We start from the raw sequence: 27312 nt of genomic DNA on the forward strand, positions 1-27312 counted from the left end.
GGTAAACAAGCCCGTGCAAAAGCGGAGCAGGCTGTGGAACGTGTTGGATATGCTGTTCGGGAGGAGGAGAACTTTCCAGCTTCGGGAGAAATGCGGGCCAGATGGGCGGCCTCCAGCCGGCGGCTCCCACCCGCTCCCGGCTAACCCTTTCCACCCCCTCTTCCCGGGGAGTTCGCAGCCAGGCCCCGGCAGTGCAGGCTGCTCAGGCAAAGCAATGAAAATTGGATGTCGTGAGTGTTAATTAAACCATTAATTACTGCTGAGAAGTGGGGGGAGGAAGTGACCTATTGGTTTTATCGCTTCTTGGAGTAGTTGGGAGGATGAAGTGCTCAGGGGCTCGGCAGTGGGGGAAAGGGGCTGCGGTAGGAGGTTGATCTTTGTTGAAATGTAGGTTTTGTCAGATTTTTAGGGGATGCTGGAGATGCTGCTGAGGCAGCCACAGTTAATCCCAGCACCCTGTGGGACCCGCACTAGGGACAGGGTTGGTGGAGCCTGAGCAGCTCTCCTGTGGGGAGCTTGGACAGGCTTTCAGGGGCTTGGTGTCCTGTGAGGGAGACCACAGGGGCTTGGACGGGCTTTCAGGGTGTCCCAAACTGCACGGATCCCACTCCCACCTGTGGGGTGCAGTCATCGCCCACAAGCCCTGACAATGTGCACCCACAGCCCCTGAGAGGAGATGTGCAGGGACCCCACGCCCCCAGAATGTAGCAGGGGTGGGTGAGCTGAAGGTCTCTTCTCCCTGGAAAAGGCCCCCCAAAACCTGGCCACCGATGGGAAGAAGGGAGGCCAGCCCACAGGCACTGCCATACAAATGACTCATCATGGAAAAGAGGAGAAAAAGTGACACTAATGCACTTCATAAATCAAACTCTCACGTCTTGCTGCATCAGGAGCTCTGCACCAGCAGAGGAGAGCCTGGGCTGGGGCTACAAGGGACACCAGGGAGGATGAGCCCTCCAGCTGCTCAGAGACTGGCATTGGGGTGCCCTGCCCTGTGCCACCCTCTCATCCTGGCAGGCTCTGCTACCCACGGTGGCTGCAGCAGCTCTGGCTGGCACAGAGGGTGACAGGACAAGGTGATAAAATGGCACCCCACCAGCATGGGTCTCCCTCAAGAGAAGGGCTCTCCCACGGCTCCTGGCACGGCTCAGGGCTGCATCGCTCTGCCAGGAGTCCTGTTCTTGGCTCCTCCAAGCCATCAAAGCTTTAGATTTCCCTGGCAGAGCCTGGAGTTTGACTGCTGGGGAAAGGGACAAAAAAAAAGCACCAATCTCAGAAGAGAGGCAGTGGCAAAGGCTGGGCCAAGGAGCTGTCATGCCGCCCCTTCAGCTACTACACACCCCAGTATGTTCTCAAACACTGCACAAGATAGCAGAGAGGCTAATTTTTCTTTAGCTGCAGGCAAAAGAAAACCAAAACCAAATCAATTACAAGGTAACCTATTTTTCAACTGCTCCATTGGTATTTACTTAATTTCAAGGCCGGCTTGCCCACCCTGCCAGGGACGGGATGAGGGAGACTGTGTGCCACTGGCTGAGCCAGGCTCTGGCTCCCTGTGGGGTTGAGTTTGGGTTTAATTGAGACACCAAAGCTCAGAGCAATGAGGTTTGTGTGAACGGGACAGCATGTGACATGGGGCACCCAGGCAGAGTTCCTGGGTGGGATGGGGAGCACCAGGGGCTCCTTGGTGCCTGCAGGGCAGCAGGAAAAGCCCAGGGGGAAGCACGACTTTCTGGAGAAGGTTTGGGAGGTGCTGGTGGCCCATGAGGGCAGGGACTGCAAGGGGAGACCATGGGGACAGGAATAGCTCCAGGTGTCTGCAAGAGCGGGCAGAGTCCCAGGGAATCTGTGGTGACAGGGGGTACGTGAGGACAAGGCCATCCCAGGGCAGTCCACAAACACTTGGACATCTGGAGGGGTTACATAGACACAGGACACCCGTGGGCACACGGGGACAGGACACTGGGGGTACACAGGGACAGAGACACTCACTGGGAGGGGGCACAGGACATTCCTGGACACAGGGACATAGGATCCTGTGGGTACACAGGGACAGGGACCCCCGTGGAACACACGGACACAGGTGGGACACACATCCCCGGGGGACACTCAGACACAGGACACGGGGGGACATACGGACACGGGGGAACACACAGATACAGGACACGGGAGGGGGCACACGGACACGAGGGGGACACAGGAGGGGGACACACGGACACACGCGGGGGCACACGGACACGGGACGCCCGTGGGTCCGGGAGGTACCGGCGCCGCAGCGGGCCGCCAGGGGGCGCCGTTGCTCCGAGCGGCGACGCGCCGCCCCCCCCCCTTGCTCCCCCCCGCGGCAGCGGCCGCCCCGGCCCGGAGCCGCGACCCGCCCCGCCCGTCCCCGCCCGTCCCCGCCTGTCCCCGCGGCCGGGGGCGGGCACCGCGGGGGGGACGGCGCCCTCCGGTACCCCCCGGGCCCCCACGGAGCGGGGAGAGGGCGGGAGGGAAGGAAGGGGGGGCTGTGAGGAGCAGGGGGCGGGGCGGAGCGAGGCTCCGCCAATCAGCGCGCGGCGGTTTCAAGAAGCCCCTTCCGCGCCCCGCCCCGCCCGCGCGGCGCCGCGCGGCCCCCGGGGGGGACCCGGGCCGAAGGGGGAGGGACCCGGACCGGCACCGGGAGCGGGACACGGCCCCGCTGCCCACCCTCCTGCCCTCCTTCCCGCTGCCCTGGGGGGAGGGCACGAGCGGGCGGGCATCGCCCCCACGCGTGCCCGCGGCCGCGGGGGTTCGGGTGCTGCCAGCGCGGGGCTTCGCCTCCGCGTCCTGGGCTGCCGGGCGAGGGTGGCCCTCGCCCCCGGGTTACGGTGGGGACGCCCCCCAGGCCTTTATGAATAATGCAGTGTTATTAATTATGCAATTTAATTAATTATGCGCGTGCAGCCACTACCAGCGGATTGCTACTGCTGCCTACATTAAAAGCCTTTTGCTGGTTGGGGTTCTGCACCCCGGAGCCACTTGGGGCACCGGTGATGTTTTGGCCCTGGCGATGTTTTGGCACCGGCGATGTTTTGGCCAACGCCGAGCTCCCTCCAGCGCCGCGCTCCCTCCAACCGCCGGCACAGCTGCGCGGGTAAACAGGAAACCCCAACACCGCAGCTCCCGCCAGAGCCAGAAACCCCGAGCCCACGGCAGGCAAATAGTCCTTCCCAAAAACATCGGCGGCTCGGCGGGCGAGGGGATGGGTGGCAGCCCCCCGGTAGCGCTGCCCGCCTGCCTGCGCCGGGTTCATTTGAATGCGAGCCATGCAGAGCGCTCGCCGCCGCCACTGAGGTGTGGAAATCTCGCCCAGACGAGGAGGGGGTTCTTCCTGCTCTCAGGTTTAGAGGGAAAAAAGCGTTATTAGAAGACAGGGAATTTTAGACACCAAAACCAGCAGCTTTCAATGTCTGCGTGGCACTCCGGGGAGGCTGTGAAATGGAGGGGGTAGTTTTGGAGGGGTGCAGGGAGTGTGTTGGATGGAAGCCCCTCTCCCGTCCTCCACATTAGCATCTCCAGCAGTCATCATGGAGTTTTGGTTTTCCTGCGGGAAAAGGGAATACCAGACTGGCAGAAACATGAAAAATAAAACAACCTATAGCTTGGTCAAATTTAAAGTTCAAAATCCAAACTGCCAGCAGTGGTGCCTGGTGGGAGGACAGTCCTGCAACAGGCTGGGGTGCAGTGTGCCAGGCAGGAATGCAGCCTGTACAGCCAGGATGGCAGGGGTGTCCATCTGCCAGAGCACACTGCCCTCACACCCACTATGGGCAAGGGCCGTGTCACTTTGGGGGCTCACGGAGCCTTTAGAGCTACTGCACCTTTGTAAGTGCAGGGAACAATTAAAGGTGGAAATTTTAAAAACATGTTTATTTTTACAGGTGATGTTCCAGCAGAATATTCCCAGTGAACTGACAAGCACAGACTTTCTTCCCAGCAATGGGCACCCTAAAGAAGATGGGTAGAAGCTGCCAGGCAGTGATGGACCAACAGTTCAAGGAAGGGGCCAGGAGAAGGGAAGCTGCTCTGAGAGGTCAGGAAAGGCCAGCTAACCACTAAAACTTGGGAGCATGTTGATATCCTGACGAGCCCTGGTGGCAGGGGTTTAAGGGCTCCTTTCTTCTCCCGGGAAGTCAGGGATGGGTGCAGGGATGTGGCCAGCCCAGGCCAGAAGCAATAAAGCGCCAGGAGTGATGCAGCAAAACAGGATGGAGTTGCGTGTCAAAATAAATCATCCATGGAGGCAAGGCAGGGAGGAGGAGGAGGTTTGCTGCTCTCAAGCCTCCCTATGTCTAACAAAGCCTCAGAAACCCCAGGTGGGCAGCAGGAGCTGGGGCAGGATCCAGCCAGCCGTGGCCCCAGCTGTCCCAGAGCGGAGCCGGTCCTGGCCAGGTGTCCCGCTGCTCCAGCTCTCCCGGGAGCTGGTTTTCCCATCCCTTCCCAGCTCCCACAGCTTCACCTTGTGGCAGGCAATGCACAGAGCTGCCAGGAGTGATAAAATGGCTGTCCCCCAAATTTATGGAGTTTATCTGTGAATAACTCTTGGAGGTGAAGCGGCCGTTGAGCCGGGGAGGAGGAAGGCTTTGCTTTGGGAAAAGCTCTCCCAGGGGCCATGCAGGGCAGGAGCCCAGAGCCAGTTCCAGGGGCCAGCAGAGACGTGCCCCGTGCCCCCAGCTTGTAGGGCCGGGGCATGGCTGGGGTGAGCTCACCGCTCACCCACACTGGGGGAAGCCGAAGGCTCGTTTCCCATCTGCAGCCTGTTTATTAGGAGCTAAGTCATGAAGAGGCTTTGGCACATCTCCGTGGCTCCTGCCGAGCGTGTTTAGCACAGCAGAGATCGCTGCTTCTTCCAGCAGCACGTGCATGCCCGGGATTTCCGTGCCGGTCAGGCATCGTGCCCCATGCTCTCTCTCTTCCCATGCCAATCTTTTCTTCTCCCCGACAAAAAAAAGGTTGTATCAATGAGCTATGGAGCAGCATCCTAGTTCCTGGGGAAGCACAGCTGAGGCTGAGCAGGCTGGAGCCTCCCCCTCATGCCCCCTCCCCACTCTGCTGCAGTAACATCCATCCTAAGTTTCTGAGCCTCTTCTAATTTTGGAGGCCGTTAGCAAAGCAGGCACTGTTGCAGCCAAACGAGGCTGCCAATGTTTCCTTTAAAAGCTGCTTTCACTCCAAAGGACTCTTCTAGATGGTTTGCTTTTAATAGCAGGCTGCAGGGTGCAACGCCCAGCTCGTGGCCGGGGCTCTCTTTGGAGCGGGAAGGGACTGGATGGCACTGGGAGCAGGACTGGGGACGTGCAGGGAGCCACACACATCCATCGTGGGCCATGGCAGTGCACTCGTGCATCCCTTTTCCTGGTTCAGACCAGCTAAGATCCTCACCCCCTTGCAGAGCTGATCCTACTGCAGCCCATTTCCTCTTTTCCCTCGCCAGCTTGTGGGGAAATCTTTATAGCAAAGGGGGACAGATACAGCTCCTAACCATGGTGATATCTCAGAGGAGAAGGAGAGGCCAGAGGAGCCATGGAGAAGCAAGAGGCAGTAAGGTCAGCATACTGGTAGGTGTGAGTGCTTTGCAGAACCCAATTGCTGCTTCAGTATAACCAGATTCAGGAAAATGAAGCTGAAGTGTGAAAAATGAAAGTGAAAAGATAGGAACCAACCCACGGCTATTTATTCTAAAAATACTGACCTAAATACTTAAGCGCACATATAAAAGTAGTTGTCTTTGCTGATTTCCTTTATGAGAGTCTCCTGGTTTGGTTATTATTTCACTCAGAAACCAGAAGATGAGGATTTTTGGAGACATGGAGACTGTGTTCTAGCCTGGCACTCCAGAAGTCTTTTGCCCAAAGCTGTATGCCCAAATGTCATCTGAAAGCCCAGCTTTGAAATTCATTCATTAAGCTAACGAGACCCTGTGGTGAGCAGCCCTGGCCTCCGCTGATCAGAATAGGAAAGGCTTTGGCAGGGTCTTGTGCAATGGCTCTCGTGTTTCTGCGTGGGTGGGATGATGGCACTGGCCATGGACGTACTGTGGGCATGGCAAAGCCCCCAGAAGAAATCTGGGAGCAGAGGGAGGCACTGGGGCAGTGGTGTTGGCACAAAGCATCCCTCAGCTTGTGGCATTGGCAGAGCTGGGCTGCTGGGCTGTTGTACACATCTGGGCCGGGGTTCACATCTGGGCTGTTGTTCCCCTGGGCTGTTGTTGCAGGCAGTCACCAGCCTCTGCCCCCTCCCCACTCATCTGGCAGCAACCAGAGCCAGGATGTGGGGAGGCTGTGGGAAGCCTAAGTACTGAGCCTGGCTTAGTGCAAAACTCCTGGGACCAGTGACACGAGATGGCCGTCACAGAGGAGCACCTATCCTGCAGGCAGCCCTCTGATGAGGTATTTTGGGGTTTCTAAAAATACATCCCTGGAGGTGTCTGGGCCAAGCAGTGGGGTGGATGCTGAGGGAAGCCCAGGTGCAGGAGCCCAGGCAGTGCAGGGGGATGGACTCTGCACGGTCACAGCCCCCGAGGCAGCACCGTGACCTGCCCTGCACGACCTTCCCGGGGAAGATTATGAAAGTGCATTACGTGTGGAGGCAAAACGGATGGAGGAGCAGGCAGGAGTGCTGGGTCAGCAAGTCGTGCAGGCTGGATGAGCGGTGAGTGCTCAGAGGGAGAAGGAAGACACCGTGCTGAAAACAGTAAAGGTAAAAGCTGGGTGGGGGGGAAGTGGCTCCCTGCCTGAAGGTCCTTGGGGTGACACCCAGTCACAGCGTTTCCATGTGACAAAATGAAGGTGCAAGCCAGGAGAACATGAGCTTGATAAAATGGGTTGGTTTGGGGGTTTTTTAGTTAGAAAAAGAGGTGCTCAGTGCCGCGTGGGAGTAGGAAAGGGCTCCCTTTGGAGTGTGGTCTATGGCCTAGGGGCGAGTCCCACACAGCATTCTGCAGACCTGGGGATGGATGAGCACCAGCCAGGTCTCCTCACTGCCTGCTGGGAAGCAAGGTGGCCATGCATGGCTGGGGGTGTGAGCAGAGCCAGAGCAAGCCTTCCAAGCAGCAAGAGCTGAGTTTGAAACCTTGGAGGATGTTGCAGAGGTGAGTGTCCCTGAGGACACTGGCTCCAATGGCAGGCTGCTGACTGGAAAGCCTTTCCTATAGCCCTGAGGTCCCCCTTCCTCCCAAAAAACTCCCTGGAGCAATGGAGGAAACCCTCGTGGGCAGCAGAGCCAGTTGGACCACAGTTCACCCTGCAGCAGTTTTTTACCTAAAATAAGGCTGCTAAAATAAGTACCCAAACTGTCACCGCGCTCGCAGCAGATTTACAGCTCCATGCACGCACCTGGCACCGGTCCACCCTGCTGTGGGAGCACCCACGGGGCCGGTGGCAGCAGGGGGAAGGTCTGCTGCAAAACCCAAGGTCACCCTCTGTCAGAGGTGCTCTGGCCCCGTTTGCAGGGCGCTGGAGGGGGGGGCTGGCTCGGGGCACTGCTGGCGGCACATATCAGGCGGAGACAGCTGGAAGAGGTGACAGATAAGGGACTCAGCCTGGAGAAGAAACAGGAGAGATAGGACCCAAAGGCTCTGCCCCGGCAGCAGAGAGGAGGCTCAAAACCAGCCCCAGCAGAGCTGGATTTGGATCCCGTAATGCCGGCTGGGTGCCTGTTCCCTGCCTAAACCCCTCCTTGCCGAGGGCAGGGGGGTGAGGAAACCACTGGTGTTGAACTGCAGATACTTGGTGGGGCAGTGGGGCTTCTGCCTGGCTCCCAAGACAGCTGAAAACTGTTGCTACTCTGGAGAGCTGCAACCCTTCATTGAGAATGGCTGGCATTGGGCACAGCTTGGAGGCTGTCCTGTGGGATGGCTGAGAACACTCCAAGACGGGTACCATCCCATTGTCTGTAGGGTCTGCAGGCACACACAGCTCTGCTGGGACCCCCTGGAGGGTCCCTGCTATGCCATTGCCATAGGAGACTGACAGGCAGCACTTATATGTGGCCTCCTGAGGCATCCTCACTTCTTACCAGTGCCCTGCTTGGCCCCATGAAGCAGCCACCAGAGCTCAGCCACAGGGAAGGAGCAGGGTCAGACACAGACAGCACCACATGGGAATGTCAGCAGCACTGCCAGGCTGGGGTTGTTACCCTGTAGGACCACAGTTCCTGCAATGCTGGTTTGCTTGGGGAGGTGATATTTCATTGCAAAATGTCCCTTGCAGGGAGACGCAGGCTAGTGGCAAAGGAGATGGGAACAAGGAGAACCAGACTCGCCCAGAGCAGCTGGCACTGGCAAGAGGTGAGCAGAGGTGACACTTTGTCAGGGTAACCAGGGTCTGACATTTTGGGTTTTGCCTTTGCCCTGTTCCTCAGGAGTCAAACCACAAGCATGAGTTTGGGGCTTGCAAGTTGTCTGTGCTCCTCAGACAGCGAAGTCCTCCTCAGCTTTATCTCTGTCTCTTTCTCCCTTTGTGCCTTCTACCTCTGTTTGTCTCCTCTGCAATGACAGGAACCCGCAGAGTTAAGATCCCAGGAGCTCCAGCTATGGGAATGAAGCATGGTTTCCCAGCTTTCCCTGGGGAAAGCCCAGGAGCTGTGTCCCACATGGGTGCTCCTGCTCGGCACTTTGCAGTGCCTGCCTGCAGCCGAGGTTAGCGCAGGAATTGCGGGTGAGGAATTGGAGCTGCCACGCAGGGAGCTGCTGGGGAATAGCTGCCACACTTTACATTCACAGCCCATCTATTTTGCAATAACTTCACCATGATGTTCCCACATAGACAAGCCTAAGCTAGCATAGATAATGAAATGGGTTAAAGGAGACAGGCGGAGGGAGAGGAGAGGAGCCAGCAACTGGTAGTAAATCAGGGAGAGAACAGGGTTACTTTAAATTCAAGGTCTTGGTGGCAGGGCAAGTTTGGTTTGTGCCAAGAGGCACGGGGTTCAGAGGATGAGACACAACAGCATCTTGTGGTGGGGCCACCAACTTGTGTCCCCCACCAAATCCCACCCTGCTCCTGTCATTCCCCCGTGCCTGCCCTGTGGGCATCACTGGGATGAAGCACAGCCAAGGGCACCCATCCTGGCTGGTAAAGGGTGGTCAGAAGTTCCTGAAGAAGGATCCTGGCAGGGCAGGCAGTGGGCTCTGCTCTTCAAGGGGAAGGTCCGCATGAGCTCTTGGTCAGGGCCTGGGGAGACCCAGTCGCTGAGACTCCCCCACCTTTGGCACGGGCTTCGAGGCAGTCCAAACAAGCTAATTAAATCCTGCTCTGCTTAATCAGAGCCATTGAGCACCAGTCAGAAGAAATTAATCCCGTGTTTTATTAGATGCTGTTTGAAGTCGTGTTTGGCACCTCGTCCTCAGTTCTCATCTCCTTCTGGGGAAGGAAGAAGGACATCTGTGGGGAAGAGCGAGGGTGCAGCAGATGGCAGCGGGGATGATTCAGGGGCTCGAGGAAGGAGCTGCAACTCCAGCGGCATCCCTGGGGGGGGGAGGAACGAGACACCTCTCCCTGCATCCCACAGCCTACCCCTCCCCACAGCTGAGAGTCTGTGAGCCAGGCAGGCATCCCAAAAATACATGTTCCTCCGCATTGCATGCTAATGGCTCTGCTCGAGAGGTCCCACCGCAATTAAAGCACAAGGAGCATTAATATGCAACGTGGAGAGGCCACTCTTCCCACAGCTACTCCCTCCCAAACCTGTCCTTCCTGCTGCACATCCCTGCCCACTGGGAGCCTGCCCACGGGGATCCCACAGCAGTCCCAGCAGAGCTGCTGCCAGTGTGCAGCAAATTTGAGCCTTCCCTTTGCTGTGCCCAGGGGATGCTGCCTTTTCCCCCTGGCACCTTCTCCTGCCTTCGGGCTCTGTGGAGCAGGATCTGTTGGGTGCCCACCAGGTGGGTGCCATGCAACGCAGCCCTGACAGCTGGGAGAAATCCACAGGCAGGTGTTTAAAACAACTAGCTGGGTGATGGTTTGGGGTTTTTAATGACTTCTGGTGCTTTAATTGCTGCAACCCAAGAAAAACTCCTGATGAAGAGAAAGTCTGGCCAAAGTAAGGTAGCCCACAGGTGGCCCTCCACATCTTGGGAGCACTTGGTAGCCTTGGTACATCCTCCTGCAACTCGGCTAGGTGAAGCTGCTGGCTTTGGGTGTGGGGATTTATTTTTTCCTAAATTTCCTGTCACAACTTGTGTTAAAACTTTGCAGAGCCACTTAATTGCGTTCTGCGGTGGTGATGATATGAAATTAGTCTCTCTTCTGATCTTGAGCTAAGTTGGTCCAAAGCACCAGCTTATAATTTGCTCTAATCATCGGGTCGCGGGAGATGCGAAGGCAGGGCTGGTGCCCGGTGGATTCACACGGGCTGGGAGTTTCCGCCCTTGCCATGCTGGCATTTGGCACCTGGCAGGTTGGGCTCTGCCACCCCGGGATGTCAACATTGATAATTTCTTTTGGTGCCACTTTGGGAAGTTTTTCATCAACTGCTCTTGGCGGTTTCCTCTAGAAAAACCTGGGAACTCCAGCTGTGCGGAAGAGAGGAGGGAAAACCGAGGTGGTTTCCTGTCTCCCTTCTCAGCCTGCTCTCTCCTCTGAGCATCTCGGAAACATCCTCCACTCCTGTCTGGAGACCTGGAACCAGACTGCTGAAGGCACCTGGAGAGGAAAGGATCCTGCCTCCCATCTCACTTCCCTGGGCTTGCTTCATGTCCCAAACTACTCCAGGGGTTGGGAGAGGAAGTGACTGGGTTTTGCCTACTCACCTATCCCAGAAAATCGTAGAGTTACAAGAAAACAAGCTCCCGATGAACAGGGGCAGGGCAGGGCAATATTCTAGGCACAGAGAGGTCCTTTTGCTGCCGAGGGCAGGGCGCCCATCATTCCAGTGGCATTAGTGCTTTCCACCTCCACGCAGGAGGTACAGGATATCATGGTATTATTTTTAACCGGGGATATTTAGTGAACTTCTCACGTGCTGCTGGAGGGTCAGATTTATCCCATAGCCTCAGTCCCAGGGGACACTCCCAGTTATTTTTGAACCCATCAGAGCACCAGAGAAGCAGGGGATGCAAAAGCTCGGGAGACACAAAGTCTGGGATTTGTCTGGCCTGTCCCTCTGGTCTGTGCCGCAGAGGCGAGCGTGGAGCAGAGCCCCTCATGCCTGCCTTGTCATCACCACCGTCACCCAGACCCCCACAATAAAATCCAAAACTTTGGCGAAGCCCCAGGTTTTCCTTTTCTTCTGAGACGATCTTGGACGCCTGCAAGTTTTGATCCTTTCCGACCTACCGCATTGCAAGACTTTTTTTCTTCCCCCCCGCCCCCCACCCCCCAGTTCAATTTAAACCTCAATTTAACCTGTGAACGAGTTTGGCCCTGCTCGGGCAGGTCCCGATGGCCGTGAACATTCCCACGGGCGCCGCAGCGCTGCCGCCGCCGCGGGAGTCCCTCCCCCGCCCCGCGGCTCCCCCGCCGCCGCCGCCCCGAGCCTCCGTGCCCTCGCACGGAGCGCACGGCCCCGCTCGCACCCGACATCCCCCGTCTTTTAAGCGCAACCTCCCCGTTCTAGCGGGGGGTAACTCATCACATGGCCCCAGCCAAGCGCGCAGCGGCCGGCCCTGCTGGGTTTTGTTCAGCCAGTCACTTCGGAGGGAGAGGTGAGGCCAGGGCAGGGGGAAGGAGCTGTTTGAAGCCCTATTTATGTGCTGCTCCAACATCTGTCCCCATGGGCACCGCCACCCGAGGCCGGCACTGGTGGTTAGTTTGGTTCTGCAGAAGCAGATGTTGGTGGGGCAGGGACGCAAACCCTGACTTTTAAATTGGAGGTGCGCTGGGACACAGCGCGGCCCTGCCCAAGCCCCCGGAGAGAATCGGAAGGGCTCTACAGCCCACCCTGCGCGACCCTCGCCCGGGCCACGGGGGGTGGCTTTCCCCGAGTGTTTTTAAGGGCAGCGAGGCGAACAAGACCCGTGACCGGAGCTGGCAGCCAGGACACGCTGGCCCCGGGCTCCACTCAGGGCTCCGCGCAGCCGGGCGCGCCTGGCCCTCGGGTGACCGCCAGCAGCGCGGGGCTGGGGTGCGCGGCGCCGGGCGGGACCCGCCAGGGCCGGTCCGGAGGAGAAGGCGGCGTGCCCAGCCCCCGGCCGCCTCCCTTCTTCCTTCTCTCTGTGCCTGCCTCCCGCCGGGTCCGTCCCGCCCGGCGCCGCGGAGCGGCAGCGCCCGCCCGGCCGCACCGCCGCTCCCCGCGCCCCCCCGACGGGCGGTTTCAAGTCCCCCCTTCCGAGGTCTCCGCGGCGCTGACCAATCAGCGCGCGCTGCGCGCCGCGGCCCGCCGCCTTAAAGGGCCCGCGCGCCGCGCGGCTCTGGGGAAGCGGCGCTGCCCGCGGGCCGAGCCGGGCGCGCTCTAGGACCGCGCGCCGCCGCCGCCCGCCCTCCCTGCCCGCCGCGGGAGGCCGCCCGCCGCCTCCGGAGCGGGGCGTGGCGCGGAGAGGCCCCGCCCCCGCCTGGCGGTGATTGGCGGGAGCGGGCGCCCGTCGGCGGCGGGGGCGGCGCCCGGCGCGGCCACGTTCGGGTGCGCGGCCAGCGGCGCGTTGGGCGCAGCGAGCGGCGGCGGGCGCGGGGCGATGGGGGCGCGGCGGCGGCCGGCGCTCTGACAGCCCCCGGCGCTCCCTCGGCGGCGGGCGCAGCAGCTCCGGCGGCAGCGGCGGCGGCTCTCGGCGGCCGCCCCCCTCGTCCTCGGCGCGGACCATGTTCGCCAAAGGGAAGGGCTCGGCGGTGCCCTCGGACGGGCAGGCGCGGGAGAAGTAAGAGCGGCGGCGGCGGTGGCGGCGGGCGGCTTTGTGCGGGGCGGGAGGGGGGCGCCTCTTCCTCCTCCGACCCGGCTCTCGGCTGTTGCAGGCTGGCGCTGTACGTCTATGAGTACCTGCTGCACGTCGGCGCCCAGAAGTCTGCGCAGACCTTCCTGTCCGAGGTGAGCCCCGCCGCCCCCCGCGCCCTTTGTGCGCCGCCGCACGCCCGCCCTCCATCTTGCGCGGGGCGGCGGCGGCGCCGGGGGGTCGCCGCGCGTGGGGGCCCACGCCCACCCGCGACCACCCCCCGCCCGTACCGCCCCCCCCCTCCCAACCCACCCCCCGCTGTCTTCCTCTTGCCCGCAGATCCGGTGGGAGAAGAACATCACGCTGGGCGAGCCCCCCGGCTTCCTGCACTCCTGGTGGTGGTAAGTGCGGGGGTGTCCCGTCGCGGGTGGGAGCAGTCCCCCGGGGGCGGGGGGTGCGCGCCGGTGGCGCGGGGCCCCACGGGGTACAGCCCTGGTAGTGGCGTGAGTCAGCAGCGGCGGCGAGCCCCGAACCGCCCCGGCTCCCGCTCCCCGCGGGCGTCGAGGCGCGGCGGAGCCACCCCCGGCCCCGCGGGAGCGGCGGGCAGGGCTCCCGCTGGAGAGCTGCCGGGCCAGCCGCAGGCACCGGGTTGTGCCGATGCCGCTGGGGCGCCCAGGAGAGCAGGGCTGGGCGGCTGCGAGGCTGGGAGAAGTCCCTGAAGTCTCACGGGGTTATCCCTTTAAGGTGTTGCCTCTTGAAGGCTACTTTTGCTCCCTTAAGCGCCCAGCATCCCCGCTCCTGACGGTCGGGTCCGAGTAGTGTAAAGCTGGGATGCACAGCTGGATCCAGCTGAGGTCCCAGCCCAGCCGTGAGCTGGGAAACCGCTCACCTGCGCTGACCTGGCTGCCCGATCCCTGATGAGTAACTGCTCTTCTCTTCTCCCGTCTCTCCCTGCCGTGCAGCGTGTTTTGGGACCTGTACTGCGCAGCTCCCGAAAGGCGAGACACTTGTGAACATTCGAGTGAAGCCAAAGCCTTTCATGACTACGTGAGTAACAAGTTTCTAATCCTCGCGGTAATTACGGCGTTGGGGAGCTCCGGCGCACCGAGAGCCAACCTAACGTAACCGACTGGCAAAAAGCGTGGGGTTTTTTTTTAACCAGCAATGTTCTGATTTGACTGAACAGTATTTCATAATGTTGCAATTATGTAAATGAGCTCAGATGCTTATCTTAAGCACTTAAAGACATTCGGGCTAGTGGTAGAATTAAGAAGTTTTGCATGGTAATGGGCAACAAAGTGTTTATAGAGGGTCGATGGCAAGATATTTCATGCTGAGGACACTGTGGTGGTGAGATGTTTCATGCTGAGGGAACCTTGCAGGATGGGCGGGGGTTGGATTTTGGTGGGGAGTAGAAAGGGGAATTCCCCAAACCGCTGTTGAATGCCCCAGTTAACATCTCCCTGCCTTTGGCAAGGCTGGGGGCTTCCTTGGTTTCCTGAGTCCTCCCTTGATCCCAGCAGGGGAGAGGTGTTGTCTTCTTGGAACTGGTGTTACAGACCCCCGTTGGCTGGTCGTTAAGCGTCTTGGCTCTCCACGGTTTGGGCTCCTCTCTGCAGAGGTGGCAGCGTGACCCAGGGATGGATGGTGGCATGCTTGAGTCTGAGGTGTCTCCCAGAGGATCCCTCTTGCCAAGGGGGCACGGCATGTCTGCCCCATGGGTGACGGGTGGGCTGCCCGCTCCCGTCCCGCACGCGGTGCCCGCATCCACAGCGCTGGGAGGAATTTGCATCAAAGGATTAGTCACCTGGCTGCGGGCTTGGACCCCAGTCAAGTGCGTTTAAACCTCGTAGCAGGAGCTGGTTTTGTCTGCTCCAGGGAGACTATGGTATGGAAACCATTTTTCCTCCCTTCCCAAGTTTCTCGTTGCCTCGACATGCCTGGCTTGGGATGTGTGAGGGTTTGCTGGCGAGCAGTGCCAGGTGAGCGTCTCGGCGACCTCCGCGGCGCTCTCGCACGCTGGCACTGGCCACAGCAGTCACCCTGGGGCACAGGCAGTGCCAGAGAGGCTGGGCCGGCTGCTGAGCTGCCTCTTGTCTCTTCCCACCCCGCTGGGTCTTGGGAGAAGTGTGTCTGGGTATTTGCTAGGTGGAGTTTGTCTGTCTGTCCATCCCTGCGGCCTCTGTCTGCATTGCTTGTTTTCACTGGGTCGGATTAAGATGATGAACTCCTGAACCAGGGGTCAGAGCTGATAACCAGCAGTTGTTGGCTTCTGCTCACTTCCTGGATGTTTTGGGGCAAGTTATGGGGGTTTTGGTAGCCCAGATGGGACAGTGAGCTCATCAGGAGCAAGGCAAAGGTAGATCTTTGGGCAGCAGAGCCACAGGTGAAGATGACATTAGCAAGCAAGACCTGGTAATGTTCCATCCACAGCAGCCTCCTCATCATGTCTGAGGATTTAGTGTATTTAGAGAAATTAATCTTTTTTTAGCTTGGTAATAATTCTAACAATAGGCCTGAGTGCATTAGATGATTCGCATAAACTTCTTTAATACACGTTGCTTTAAGCTTTCAGTAAATAGACACAATCCTGATTGTTTTTAATTCTCAGTGTAATGCAGTTTTCTAAGAGCCCCAAGTGCTTTACCTTTTGGGTAAAACTCCTAAGATTTTCACTCCCCTGTTCTTTGGCTTGGTGGCACTGGGTTAGTTCCCCCAGGCATGTTTTGGCCCCAAGACAGGGCTTGTGCCTCTCTGTGGTGTGGATGCTGACGGATGCCCACAGTACAGTCCCTCTCTGAGGAGTGGTGTTTTCCTGGCACAGCATGTACTTTACAGGGCAGGAACCTACCTGGCCAAAACTTAAATATTGACCAAAGAACCCAACGATAACTGTGGGAGTGTGAATAGAGCCTTGTTTCTCTCCAGCTTCTGGGCAGGCTGCTGGTACTGGTGAGCATGGAGGGCAAACAGCAAACCCAGTGAGCCATCAGAGGTGCATGGCAGCTAAAATGGGATATGAACCCCAAATAGGGCTGGATCAGTGAGTCATGAATTGCTTCATGTGGTGGTTGTGGTTAAAAATATCCCAATCTAAGTCTTGCCCCAGGTTTGTAGAGCGTTGTGTTTACCCTTGGCCAGCAATGGGCAAACTCCGTGTGTCCTGCTTGGTGTTTGCCCCAAATATGGTGTATGTTAACCTGGATATTGTGCTACTGTAAGGACAGAAAGAGGGGATGCTTTAGCATGTCACTTTCCCAGAGCCAGCACCGGAGAGGTTCTTTCCTAGGACACAAATCTTTTGGGAAGAGGGAGCACTTCTCCTCGTTAGCAGGGTGGGATTTGCATGGTGTGTCATCTCCACTTTATTTTCCAGCATAACTGTATGAAAACTGTTAGGAGCAGCAGGACAAATTGCTGATTTCCCCCTCCAGTTTTGAGTGTTTAAATCTTCAGTGAGAAGTTAAAGCAAGGAAGGAAATTAAGAAAGTAAGGAGAAATCCCGCCACTCTTTTTTTTTTTTTTTTTGAGGGGACCCTTGAAAACTGTGGAGTCTTGTGAGTGCTTGGAAATACTGTTTTTTACCTTTCCCCTAAGGTTTTTCTCCCAAGCTGGGACAAAAACTTGCTGGGACTTGGTAGAAAGGTGCTTGTTGGGAGAAGAGTGATGGCAGTGGGGATTCACCTGGCACAGGCAGGAGGAATGCTGCTCTGCTCTACCCTTCCATCCCTGGCACGTCTGTGCATCCCTTAACACAACTATGAGTTGTGTTGGTTGCAGGGTTGTTAGTCATCCTCTTCCACCTGTACCCAAAGAGTTGATCCAAAATAACAACCCCACGAGCACCAACTCCTAAAACTCAGCCGTTGATTTGGGTTCCTCCAAGCCCCGTGGCGAGCAGGCCAGCGTTCCAGCACGCTCCTGGAGCCTGCAAGGGGATCTCTGGTCATGACAGGGGATTTCAGCCGGCGCGTTATCTGGGAATTGGCCGATGGCTGCTCGCAGTTGAGCATTTCAACGCCGTGAAAGCCAATACAATTTGAGTTAGCGGTGATGACTGCCAGTTTAAATACCGCAGTGAATTTCTGTCAAAGAGCTAATACATAGAAAGGGGAATTGCAGAAAACTTGATCACCAGAACCACTTCAGTCGATTTTGGCCTCGAGCTACAGAAAATGAACTTAAATCTAGTTGACTGTTTGCTACATACTTTTTTGTGGTATTGCTCTGCCTGCACAGCCAGCTCATGTCATCATGCAGGAGAGAAAACTCGGGGTAGCCTTTAGCTGATGAAGACTTTGACTTCATCATGCCCTAGCTCTGTTTCCCCCAGTTTCTTCCTGAGAAGGACCTGCACTTGGGAGCATTTGAAATGCTGTTTTCTCTGCAGCACAAGATCTGCAGAGCTGTGGCTTCAACTTGCCATTAACGCAAAGCATTGATTTATTTGTTTGTGTTTTTAACTTTGGAAAGCTGCTGCAGTTCTTTCTAACTTGGGTCTGGAAAGATGTCTGCAGCAGTGGGGGTGGTTGCTGCTGGATGTGCAGTGGTTGGTCTGGGAAAAGATGGTGTGTTTGGGGCTCCTGTCTTGGTTGGGGATAACCAGGGCTCCTCCTTTTTATATGAAACAGTCCCCCTTAGAGAGATCTCTGGGGGTTCTGAAGCTCATGGGGATGGGTGGATGGGTGGATGGGTGGATGGGTGGATGGATGGATGGATGGATGGATGGATGGATGGATGGATGGATGGATGGATGGATGGATGGATGGATGGATGGATGGATGGATGGATGGATGGATGGATGGATGGATGGATGGATGGATGGATGGAGAATTCAGGCTTGCTGGAGTTAGTGTGCTTGGTGGAAACAAGGTGAAGCCCAAGAGGCTGGAAGGACTTTGGTCTGCTGGCTGTACAGACTGGAGGTGTCCCAGGGATGGTTCTTGTCTGCTGAATCTGCCAGTCATGCCCCATCCAGGTGTGGGACAGGCATCACTGCCTGGGTTTTCTTATGCTGCAGGGAAGCATTTCTTTGTCACAGCACCAGCTGCACCCTAGGGTCTGTGTGGCCAACTCATGGCATGGTGCACTGGCAGGTGGCATGGCCCTGTGGGACCTCTGGGAAGGGATGTTATTCATGCATGAAGGGTTTGGTGTGGCTGTCTCCTCTCCCATGCCAGGCTCTCTTCTTGTTCCAGGACCAGTGAAGGTTGTAAGACCTTGTTTGAGGCACCCATGGCTGTGAGGGTGGGACCATCAGGTATGAAAGTGTTGATCCATGAGTATCTCTGTGGTGGTGATGGTCCCTGAGAACTTCTCCTGTTGTGTGCAGCCAGTGAGGTGAAGGAGAAGAGGTGTTTTTGGGGCAGGTTTAGTGCAACCCAGGGACAGGGGTTTGGAACAGCTTTGTGAGCCCCCACAGGCATTGTCTGAGCCCTGGGCATGTGGCTCAGTGGGCACACACAGCTCTGTCCTGTTTCCATGGGGCACTGCTCTCCATCTGGGCTCCATCCAGCTCAACTCTGCAGGGACAGGGTTCCCTGGTAGGTAACCAGAGAGAGGAGTTTCCTTCAGGAGTGGCAGGCTGCCAGGAGCAGCTGCAAAACTCCACATCACTTTAAAAAAAAAATTGCAACAAAAATAAATAAATCCAGATATTCCCTCTCCTGGCAGCACTGGGCTGGGCCTTCCCCACCAGTTAAGGGTACTGGTGAGCCTGGGTGTCCTTTAAAGCCTGCTCTTGCTGGAGTACCATGCAAGGGTGGATTAGTTCAATACTATATTTTAAACATTGGCTGTCATGATGGAGCAACCTCAGCTTCCACACTTGCTGCTGCCCAGCAGCAGGACCAGGGCATGGCAGAGCAGCACCTTTCCACGGGTGATGCTCATGGAGAAGGCTCCATTGTGAAACCGGAGGTCAGAGCCCAGAGCTTATGTCTTAGTCTTTGACTGGGGAGCCTAAATATTTATCCTGTTCTGTCCCTAATGAAAACAAATTGTCAACAGTTGTTCAGTAACTGACTAAATTAAAATCTGTAATTAGTCAATTAGATTAAAGAGTTGGCACAACCTGATTGTATCATGCTGGTTAGGTTATTAAGAGAAAGGGTGTGATTTTTAATTACTGAATGCTAATTTTGACGGTTTCAAATAGAAACAGACGTTCCCCCCCCCCTCCACCCCACCCCGAGTGCCTCTGCAAAAGTAAGGCAGGGGATGGGTTTTATATCAACAAATGGTGCGAACGAACACGCAAAGTTTCTCTGGCTCCGGTCCGGGAGGGGGTTTTCCAAAAAAGCTGGGAGCGGGACGGAAGGAGAGGAAGGATTTCTCCAATCCTGCCTGAGGATGGGAGGGCAAGTGGGGGGGTTTGTGCCACGGCTGGGGACCCCCTGCATGGCTGGGTCTGGCTGCTGCCCATGGGGGTCGTGCCCTGCTGCCCAATTGCCCATCCCGGTGCTTGTGTCTCCACGTGCCCTCGCCTTGCACGAGTGCAGCAGCGAGCCAGACTCGAGTGTTTTTTCTTTTCCCTGTTTTTTTCTTTTTGTGTTTTTTTTTTTTTTTAATAGTATCTTTTTAATCCCCCTCCCCCCAGTGCTTGAGAGGGGCCAGCTTCCAGTGGCTGGCGAAGCCCGCAGCGGGGAGGAGGAGGAGGAGGAGGAAGGCCTTGCGTGGTGCTCGGCAGCCCAGCGCCATCCCATCCCATCCCATCCCATCCCATTGTTTGCCCCGGCGGCCACGTGGGCGAGCGCGGTGAGGCCGGCGAGGGGACCCTGCGGGGGGAGCGCCTGCCCCCGGCAGATGCTGGGCCCCGGGCGAGCACAAAGCTCACAGCCCTGCCCTCCCCGGCCTTCGGGGGTCCCTTCGCAGGAACAAAGAGGGCGAGGGGCCGCCGTGCCAAGCCGTGCCGTGCCGGGAAGCTGCGGCCGGCACGGGCGCTCCTGTCCGGCGGTGGGGAGGTGTTAGGTCAGGACGCCGTCTGTTGGGTACGAGTGGGACTTTCCTGTGCTCCTGATCATTTCCTTCCTTACCTTGGAAACTTGGATTTTCTCCTACCTTTTGTTCCCTATTTTTCTCTTGTAAAGCTGTCCCTGGTTCTATTGGAAACAGCTGCCAGAGCTGGTCCTGGCGAGCGGGCAGGGGGCTCTGGCTGTTGCTCCTCTCTCACCGCTCACGCCCCCGCGGCAGAGCTGGCACCGCCGGAATGGCACCCGCTGGAATGGCACCCGGCTGTGCCAGGCCCTCCCTGGTGGGGGTGCTCCGGGGGAGCTGCTGCAGCCTCATTTGTTCCTGCTTTTCCTTGGGAACAGAGCGGATGCCAGAGGGATGGCTGAGATGCAGCAGCCGGAGCACCTTGTGTCCAGCCTGGCTGGCACTGGGATCTGTCCTGTGCCTTGTGTCCAGCCTGGCTGGCACTGGGATCTGCCCTGTGCCTTGTGTCCAGCCTGGCTGGCGCTGGGATCTGCCCTGTGCCTTGTGTCCAGCCTGGCTGGCGCTGGGATCTGCCCTGTGCCTTGTGTCCAGCCTGGCTGGCGCTGGGATCTGCCCTGTGCCTTGTGTCCAGCCTGGCTGGCACTGGGATCTGCCCTGTGCCTTGTGTCCAGCCTGGCTGGCGCTGGGATCTGTCCTGTGCCTTGTGTCCAGCCTGGCTGCTGCTGGGATCTGCCCTGTGCATTGTGTCCAGCCTGGCTGGTGCTGGGATCTGCCCTGTGCCTTGTGTCCAGCCTGGCTGGCACTGGGATCTGCCCTGTCCCTTGTGTCCAGCCTGGCTGGCACTGGCATCTGCCCTGTCCCTTGTGTCAAGCCTGGCTGGTGCTGGGATCTGCCCTGCCCTGTCCCCAGTACTCAGCATGGGCTGGATCCCTGTGAGCATTGCACTCCTGCCTTGCCAGCATCCCACTCGTGGCTCAGAGAGGCTCCCTGACTTCTGCTCAGCCCACAGGCACATTCATCCTTATTTCCCAGAATCTTCTCCCTCTGAGTCCTCACCCAGATTCCTGGGGGTCACCCTGGGGGTCACCCAGGGTTGGGGTCTCAGCAGAGCTGAAACAGTGCTTTCCTCCAGGCTGGCAGGGAGAAAAAATGTCTCTGCAAGTAAACAAATACCTCACCTCTGCCTCCTCACCTGGGGTTTAGGGTTTTTTTTGGTCTCTCAAAACTCCTGGTCATGGCCACAAGTGCCAGGAGCTGAGTTCAGAGCTACAGCAGTGCAGTCAGTGGGGGATTTCCAAAATAAGGGATAGCTTCTGGGTGCTGCTGCCTGTGTGTGATGGAACCCCACTGCCCAGCCACCCACCCACTGCCACCTCCTCTCATCTCCAGAGCGGTGACATCAGTCTCCTGTGCCAGTCAGGGCAAGAGGGGCACCTGGGTGTCTTGGGTAAGATTTGGGTTTGGATGGGGGCACAGCTCTGTGTGGTAAGACCAGCTTTTTCTTTTGTGTTGAATTTGTGCATGTAATGAATTTTTTTTTTTCTTTGATAAGAGGAGAAACACTCATTCTCCTGCCTGAGCTTAATGTGGCATGCATGGTGACTGTTAGTATCAAAATTAAGCAGAAGACAAATGTATGCATATGCAATTACATCTGTGGAATATGCACTGTTAAGATGAACATGTGGATAAAGATAGAGGGGCGTGTGCCTGTGTGTTTGGGAGTGGTGGGACAGAGCAGTGCTTTGTGCCTGGCCATCCAGCACCCTCCCACTTGCCTTACTCTTCCTCCTCCCTGGCCTTTGCCACCACCACCAGTGGTTTTTAGCAAGGTGATTTCCACCTCTCTGCTCCCCGGGCTGGGTGGGAGCCTGTGGGGTCGGTTGGTCTGTCTGTCTGTCCATGTGTGAGGCTGTGCCTGCTGCCTTAAGATAAAGTCCAAAGGAAGACCTCTGGCTGTGTCTTGAGCTAACATTTTCTTTTTAATTTTTTTTCCCTTAATGTTTCTGCATCAACCCTTGAACATTTGATCTGGTGCCTCTCCTCCTGGGGTGCGGCAGCTTTCTGTAGTGAAAATGAGCTCTCACCACCCCTCCTGCCTGCCTCAAACAGGGTCTGGAGTTGGGGGGGGAGGTTTCCTTCCCATTTTCCTTGGATTTGGGCTGGCTTTTTTTTTTACAGTCTCTCAAGGCTGAGCTCGCACCTATAATTGGAATTTTTTGGCTACAAACTGAAGCAGGGGGGATGCACTGCAGCAGTTCTGATTTGCTGGTGAGCATGACCTGCCCAACACAGCTGGGGTGCTGGCATCCCTTGGCATTCCCAGCCGGTAAAACAGCCCACAGCCAGTCCCTCCTACCTGACATGGATTTCCTTCTGTGCTCCACTCCTATCCCAGCTCCCACCCACACAGCTGTCATCGTTCCTGGGTCACCTGGTCCAACACTGCCCAGTGCCCACTGTGGCAAGTGGCTGGCTGGCATCTCCTTCTTTGCATTGCAGCCTTGCTGTGAGGTTGTCTCAGGCCATGGCTTTGCTTATTTACCTATTTTTAGAAACTGTAAGGTGGGAAATGCCCCTTTGTCACCCCATGGGTAGCTGGCATTGCCCAGCTGTGTCCCCAGGCAGGTGGCGTGTTTTTAACTCAGCCTCTTCGTTGGTTGTTTGGGGTTGTGGTTTTTTTTGGTTTTTTTTTTGGTTTTTTTTGTTTTGTTTTGTTTTGTTTTTTTTTTTTTTTTTTTTTTTTTTTTTTTTTTTTTTTTTTTTTTTGGTTTTTTTTTTTTTTTTTAATAAGTGAAAAAAAGGCAGGGCACGCTGAGGAAGGGGGCAGGGCTCTTCCTTGAAGCACCCTGGTTTGGGGTGGGCAGATAAGGGTGCTGCATCACACTTGGCTCCTCTGCCCTGCCAAGCCCAGCAGAGCATCCTCCTTGCCCTCCTGCTCTGCCCAGCCCTCGCTGGGTGCTCATCCTGTTTTTTGGGGGAAGCCCCATTGGGGTGAGGCAGCCTCTAGTGCAGAAGCTGCTTGAACCCCCACAGGCAATGCTCACAGCAAGGAGGCAGAGGTGCTTTTCTCCCCCTTGGCTCCTTTCTGCCGGAGTGCTGTGCAGCTGATGGGGTGTAAATCACACCCAGCCTCCCTGTGCCCATCTGCCAGCTGAATGGTAGGGGGAGGTCATGGCTGGTGGCAGCTTGGAGTGACTTTCCATCACATCACAGCTTCAGCCCCTCTCTGCTCTCCCTGTGGCTCTGGGGGAGTGCCTGCTCCTCTCTGAGGAACAGAACCTGAGTCTGCCTGTTGGTTCTGGAAACACTTTGGCTGCTGGGGTCTTCTGTACAAGCTGTGAACCAGGAGGTGGGTCTGGTTCTGTGAGACCTTCTTGGGGTCGGGTTTGTGCAGGGACAGCCATGCTTTGAAATGCTTGGTCTCATCAAGGGTGCTTTTGGCAGGGATGTGCTTTGTGGGATGTGGTTGGGATGGAGGTGGGGAGCTCACAAGGAAGCAAAAGCTGCTTCACATTGCACATGGGTCCCTTTAGCCCAGCTCAAGCGCAGTTTTCCATAGAAACCCCCAAACAGATGGTTTTGTTTTATCCTGGGTATTACAGCACCAATAACACCCAGGTGCTTCACACCTTTGCCAGTCTCAGCTGGAGAGAAGGTCCTGGCTGAGGCTCCTAGGGCTCATTTCATCGTTAAAAGCAGATTTACTTGCTTGTCCTGGAGCCCTTCAGGGTGTTGTGGCACGTCCTGACAGCTTGTCCGTCCTTACCTGCAGTCATCAAGGAGTTTTCAACATGACTTATATAAAGCCTTTGTACTTGGATTGCTCCACCGTGCTGCACAATGGCTTCTTTGTCATCCTGCCAGCTAATTAATTTTAACTTTTACCGTTGCTCCAGCGCGGTGCGTCGTCCGCCTGGTCCATTTGAAGCTTCCCCCCCAACCTTAAGTGTTTTCCAAGCAGTTTGACTTGTTGCTGCTGAGCATTGGAGAAACCAGCTGGCCCCGCTGGTGCTCATCTTCTGGAGAAGGAGCTGCCCTCACTCTGCTGCTGGAGGAAAAGCCATTAGGAGGCTCAGGTTGTCTCCAGTGGCTTGTTTCTCCTGGCTGGCAGCTGAAGGTCCCCACAGAGAACATCCTCTGATGAAAATAACAGGCTCTGGCTCCCTGGCTGGTGATTGGCACCACCAGAATCTCACAGCCAGAGGTGAAAGCCTTGGCTGCCTCTTCAGGACAAAACCCCTCGTGCCTGGGGATGTCTAAGCATGGGGGACTTGACAGTGGTGATTTCTGGAGGGTTGGGCTCTGGTTGGTTGTGCTCTGGAAACGGAGTGCTTTTTGCTTGCAGCCTGTGAGCAAACATCTCCAGCACAGCATTCCTGGTGTAGCAGGGAGCTTACCCCTGGTACCTCCAGAGCGTTCACAAGGGAACTGAGCATCTCCTTAGAGCTGCCTGGAGGAGGACCAGGAGAGATGTGACCCCAGCTGGGTGTCCCAGCTCTTGGGGTGGGATGAGCCAGGGTGTTGTCTTTTCTGGGTAGGAGGGATGGAGATGACCACATGCATAAACATCAGCTGAACTGGGGGTTTTGTGTGAGCAGTGCTGTGGCAGGGGGAGCTCCCCTCTGCTCGGGATGGGGACGGTGGCGGGTCAGGGAATATGGAATTGCTGCCTTTGTGTTTAATCTGGTTATAAGGATGGCTATTAGAGATAATGAATTTTGCCTGTCCCCACTGTTGTAATACAAGAACCCAACTGTCTTTCAACACCGCGAAGGTCACTCCTCTTTATTTCTGGTTGTAAATATTGCTGGTTACAGATGTTTGGGGTTGATGGACGTGGCTAATTAAGTTTCTCCTGTCAGCTGGTTGGCAGGGTGCAGGGGTGCTGGCATGGAGGTGGGGTCAGAGGGCAGGATCACAGCCGGGCAGCAATACCAGCAGCCACTTAGCATGGTGTAAGCCCATCTCACTGCAGCCCCTCAATGAGAGCAAAGCTGGGCTTGCGCTGAGCCTTGCCCCTCTCTTTATTAGGAATTTGGAGCAGGCTGGTGGGAAGACGGTGACTTTCGGGAGCAAGTTTCCATTTTGCTGCTCTCATTTGAGGGGAATTCAAATGAGGACGCCGGCTGTCCCCAGCCTGACCTGAGAGTGGGAAGAAGGGTGCAGAAACCCTTCTGATTTTTGCCATGGAGTATCTTTTACACCAACACCAGAGGCTTTTTCTTTCCCACAGAGCCTAACATGGAAATGACTGTGTGCTGGCCAGCAGAGCCAGTACCCCACATCAAACCAGCACCAGGAGGGGCTGGGAGCCCCTCTCTGTGGGGCACAGGGCTGGTTGCTTCCCGGTGCTCATCCTGGCAGGCAGGAGCCGTCCGCGTGCGCTGCCTGTGCGCCTGGAACGCAGCACGTGCTGCTGCTGTGCTCCCCAGCTCCCCCCGCGCGCCTGATTTATGCCGCTCCACATTTTCTCCTCCTTTCCATGCCTCTTTCTCCTCTCCCTCCTTTTTTTTTTTTTTTTCCTTTCCCTTGTGCTGCCTGTGCTTTGCCTTGCTCAGGGTTTTTTTTGGTTTTTTTTTTTCCCCTCCTTATTGCTCGCAGGCCTCCCTGTTAACCCAGCGGGTTGCAAGATTTAGGGCTCCCTGCCTGGTGTGCAGTCTGAGTGGGGTTTTATTCTCCCAGAGGAGGGAACTGTGATCCCCATCACCCCACTGGGACATGATCCTTGCATGTAGAAGGGGCTTTTTTTATTATTCTGTTTTATGGCCGCAGAGCACAAGTCGTGCATCCCTGTTCTGGATGCTCCTGGCCATGGATTGCAGCAGAGCTGGTGAGGTGGCCACGGGTGCTCGTCGCCTCCATCCCGACGTCGCTGCGCCGGCCATCTGTCCCCTCCTGTGCGGCGCCGGGCTGCCGGCTGCTCGCCGAGCCATCAGGGCTTGCCCAGCGTCTGCGAGGCCACCGGAGGAAAAAAAATTGCAAAGAAAAAAAGTTCCATTTTTGCTTTGTTTGCCCCCATTCCATATGCAGAACCTGACTTTTTGTTGCCTTTTGGGGAGGGGCTTTTTTTTTTTTATTTTTTTTTCACTCCCCTGCTGCCGTGCCAGGCGCATCAAAAGTTTGCTGGGTCTTGTGTGTGTGTGTGTGTGTGTGTGTGTGTATGTGTGTGTGTGCGGATGCCGAATAATTTTATTAGCTGCCTGGAAGGGAGCCAGCACGGCGTGCACCGTGCAGGAGGTGGCTGCTGGGGTGCCTTCCCTTTGCTTCCCCTTCCCAGCAGCCCCCCCCTTTGCCTCTGCTAGCCTCCTGTGGGTTGCATCATTAGCATTACCCCTTCATTTTATTTTTATACATATTTCTTAGAGAGGTTTTTGGTTTGGTTGGGTTTTTTTTTTTTTTTTTTTTTTTTGCTCCTTAAAGGGTTAAAACCGATGGGGAAGTTCAGCTAGCACTTGCAAGATATGGTTGCCTTAGCAACAGGCCTCCTAATCTGGTAGGTGACCTGAGAGACTGTGGAAGATGCAGGGGTTGGTTTGGCATTTCATTATTTCATGAGGCTGCGGCTCTCCAGCTGGTTCCCTTCCCAGCACCGCCACCGCTGCTGCTCCCCCCGCTGCCGCCCCCGGCATTCCTTGGCAAAGCCCCGGAGGGGCCAGCAGCACCGTCCCCTCCCTGGGCACTGCTGGGTCCTGGAGCTCTTGCTCAGAAAAGGGGAGAGGGCTTCCCGCAGCCCAGGTGGTAATTATTCAACTTTAGGATTGTAAAGATGGTTTCATACCTTGCCTTTCCTCCTTTGAAAGGATTTGCTGTGGTGGCCTCAGACGAAATAATCCATGTGGCCCCAGAGCTAAAGGTGTGCTCATTGGTACTTCCAAACCCTGTGTTTTGGGGTGTGTGGCTCTAGTAACAAACAGATGAAGCATGAACAGGGAAGCACAGTGGTTGGAAAAGATGATGGAGTTGAGATGCAATATCCAAACAGTGTTTTGGGGAAAGTTGGTGGGCTTTGGGAGGAGTGTGGCAGCATTATTCCAGGGCTCACTGGGCAAGGGGCACAACCAGCACGTACCCAGGGATGGATAGACCAAGACCTGGGCATTTCACTGACACAGCCATGGCTACCTTCTAGGGTTTTTTTTTGTAAACATCCTCAAGTTGGCATTTCCCAGTGCTGTCCCTTTTTTCCCAGCGCTGTCCCTTTTCCTTTGCTGTAGTCACCACCCTATGCAAAGCATTGGTGATCACCTGCTCATCCTTGCCAGTGGTGGAGCCATCTAAATTAAGAAACTGCATCCCAAATCTTTCCTGCCTGATTTGGCCTCACTAAATCTCTGTGCACCATGGGATGGGGGCTCAAACTTCTGCCTGCGCAGTCCCACATGGGATTCAGGTGGATGTTGGTCACACCCAGCAGTGCCCATTGGCACAGAACTGTTGCCAAATCATCATTGAGCTCTTGGCCAAGATGGCCAAGCCACTCTCTGTGCCCAAACCCGGGATGTTTTCCCCCTTGCTGGATGCTGAGTAGTTATGGAGTGTGGCTCTGCCCT

General features: G+C 56.5%; 1 protein-coding gene across 2 annotated transcripts in view; it reads left to right on the top strand.

Annotated features, from left to right (window-relative positions):
* The first annotated feature begins 12374 nt into the window (after window positions 1-12374).
* Window positions 12375-27312, top strand: part of SSBP3 (single stranded DNA binding protein 3) — a 54542-nt gene continuing 39604 nt past the window's right edge. Inside the window, exons 1-4 of one of the 2 annotated variants that reach the window (XM_050977172.1) lie at window positions 12375-12811; window positions 12906-12978; window positions 13163-13224; window positions 13786-13870. In XM_050977172.1, the coding sequence (XP_050833129.1) occupies window positions 12756-12811; window positions 12906-12978; window positions 13163-13224; window positions 13786-13870 (276 nt within the window). In that variant the 5' untranslated portion in view covers window positions 12375-12755. The remainder of the gene's footprint in view (window positions 12812-12905; window positions 12979-13162; window positions 13225-13785; window positions 13871-27312) is intronic. The other variant, XM_030226338.2, reaches the window with a different exon arrangement.

The sequence above is a fragment of the Serinus canaria genome, chromosome 8 (genome assembly GCF_022539315.1).
Source record: "Serinus canaria isolate serCan28SL12 chromosome 8, serCan2020, whole genome shotgun sequence".
In the NCBI taxonomy this organism is placed as follows: domain Eukaryota; kingdom Metazoa; phylum Chordata; class Aves; order Passeriformes; family Fringillidae; genus Serinus; species Serinus canaria.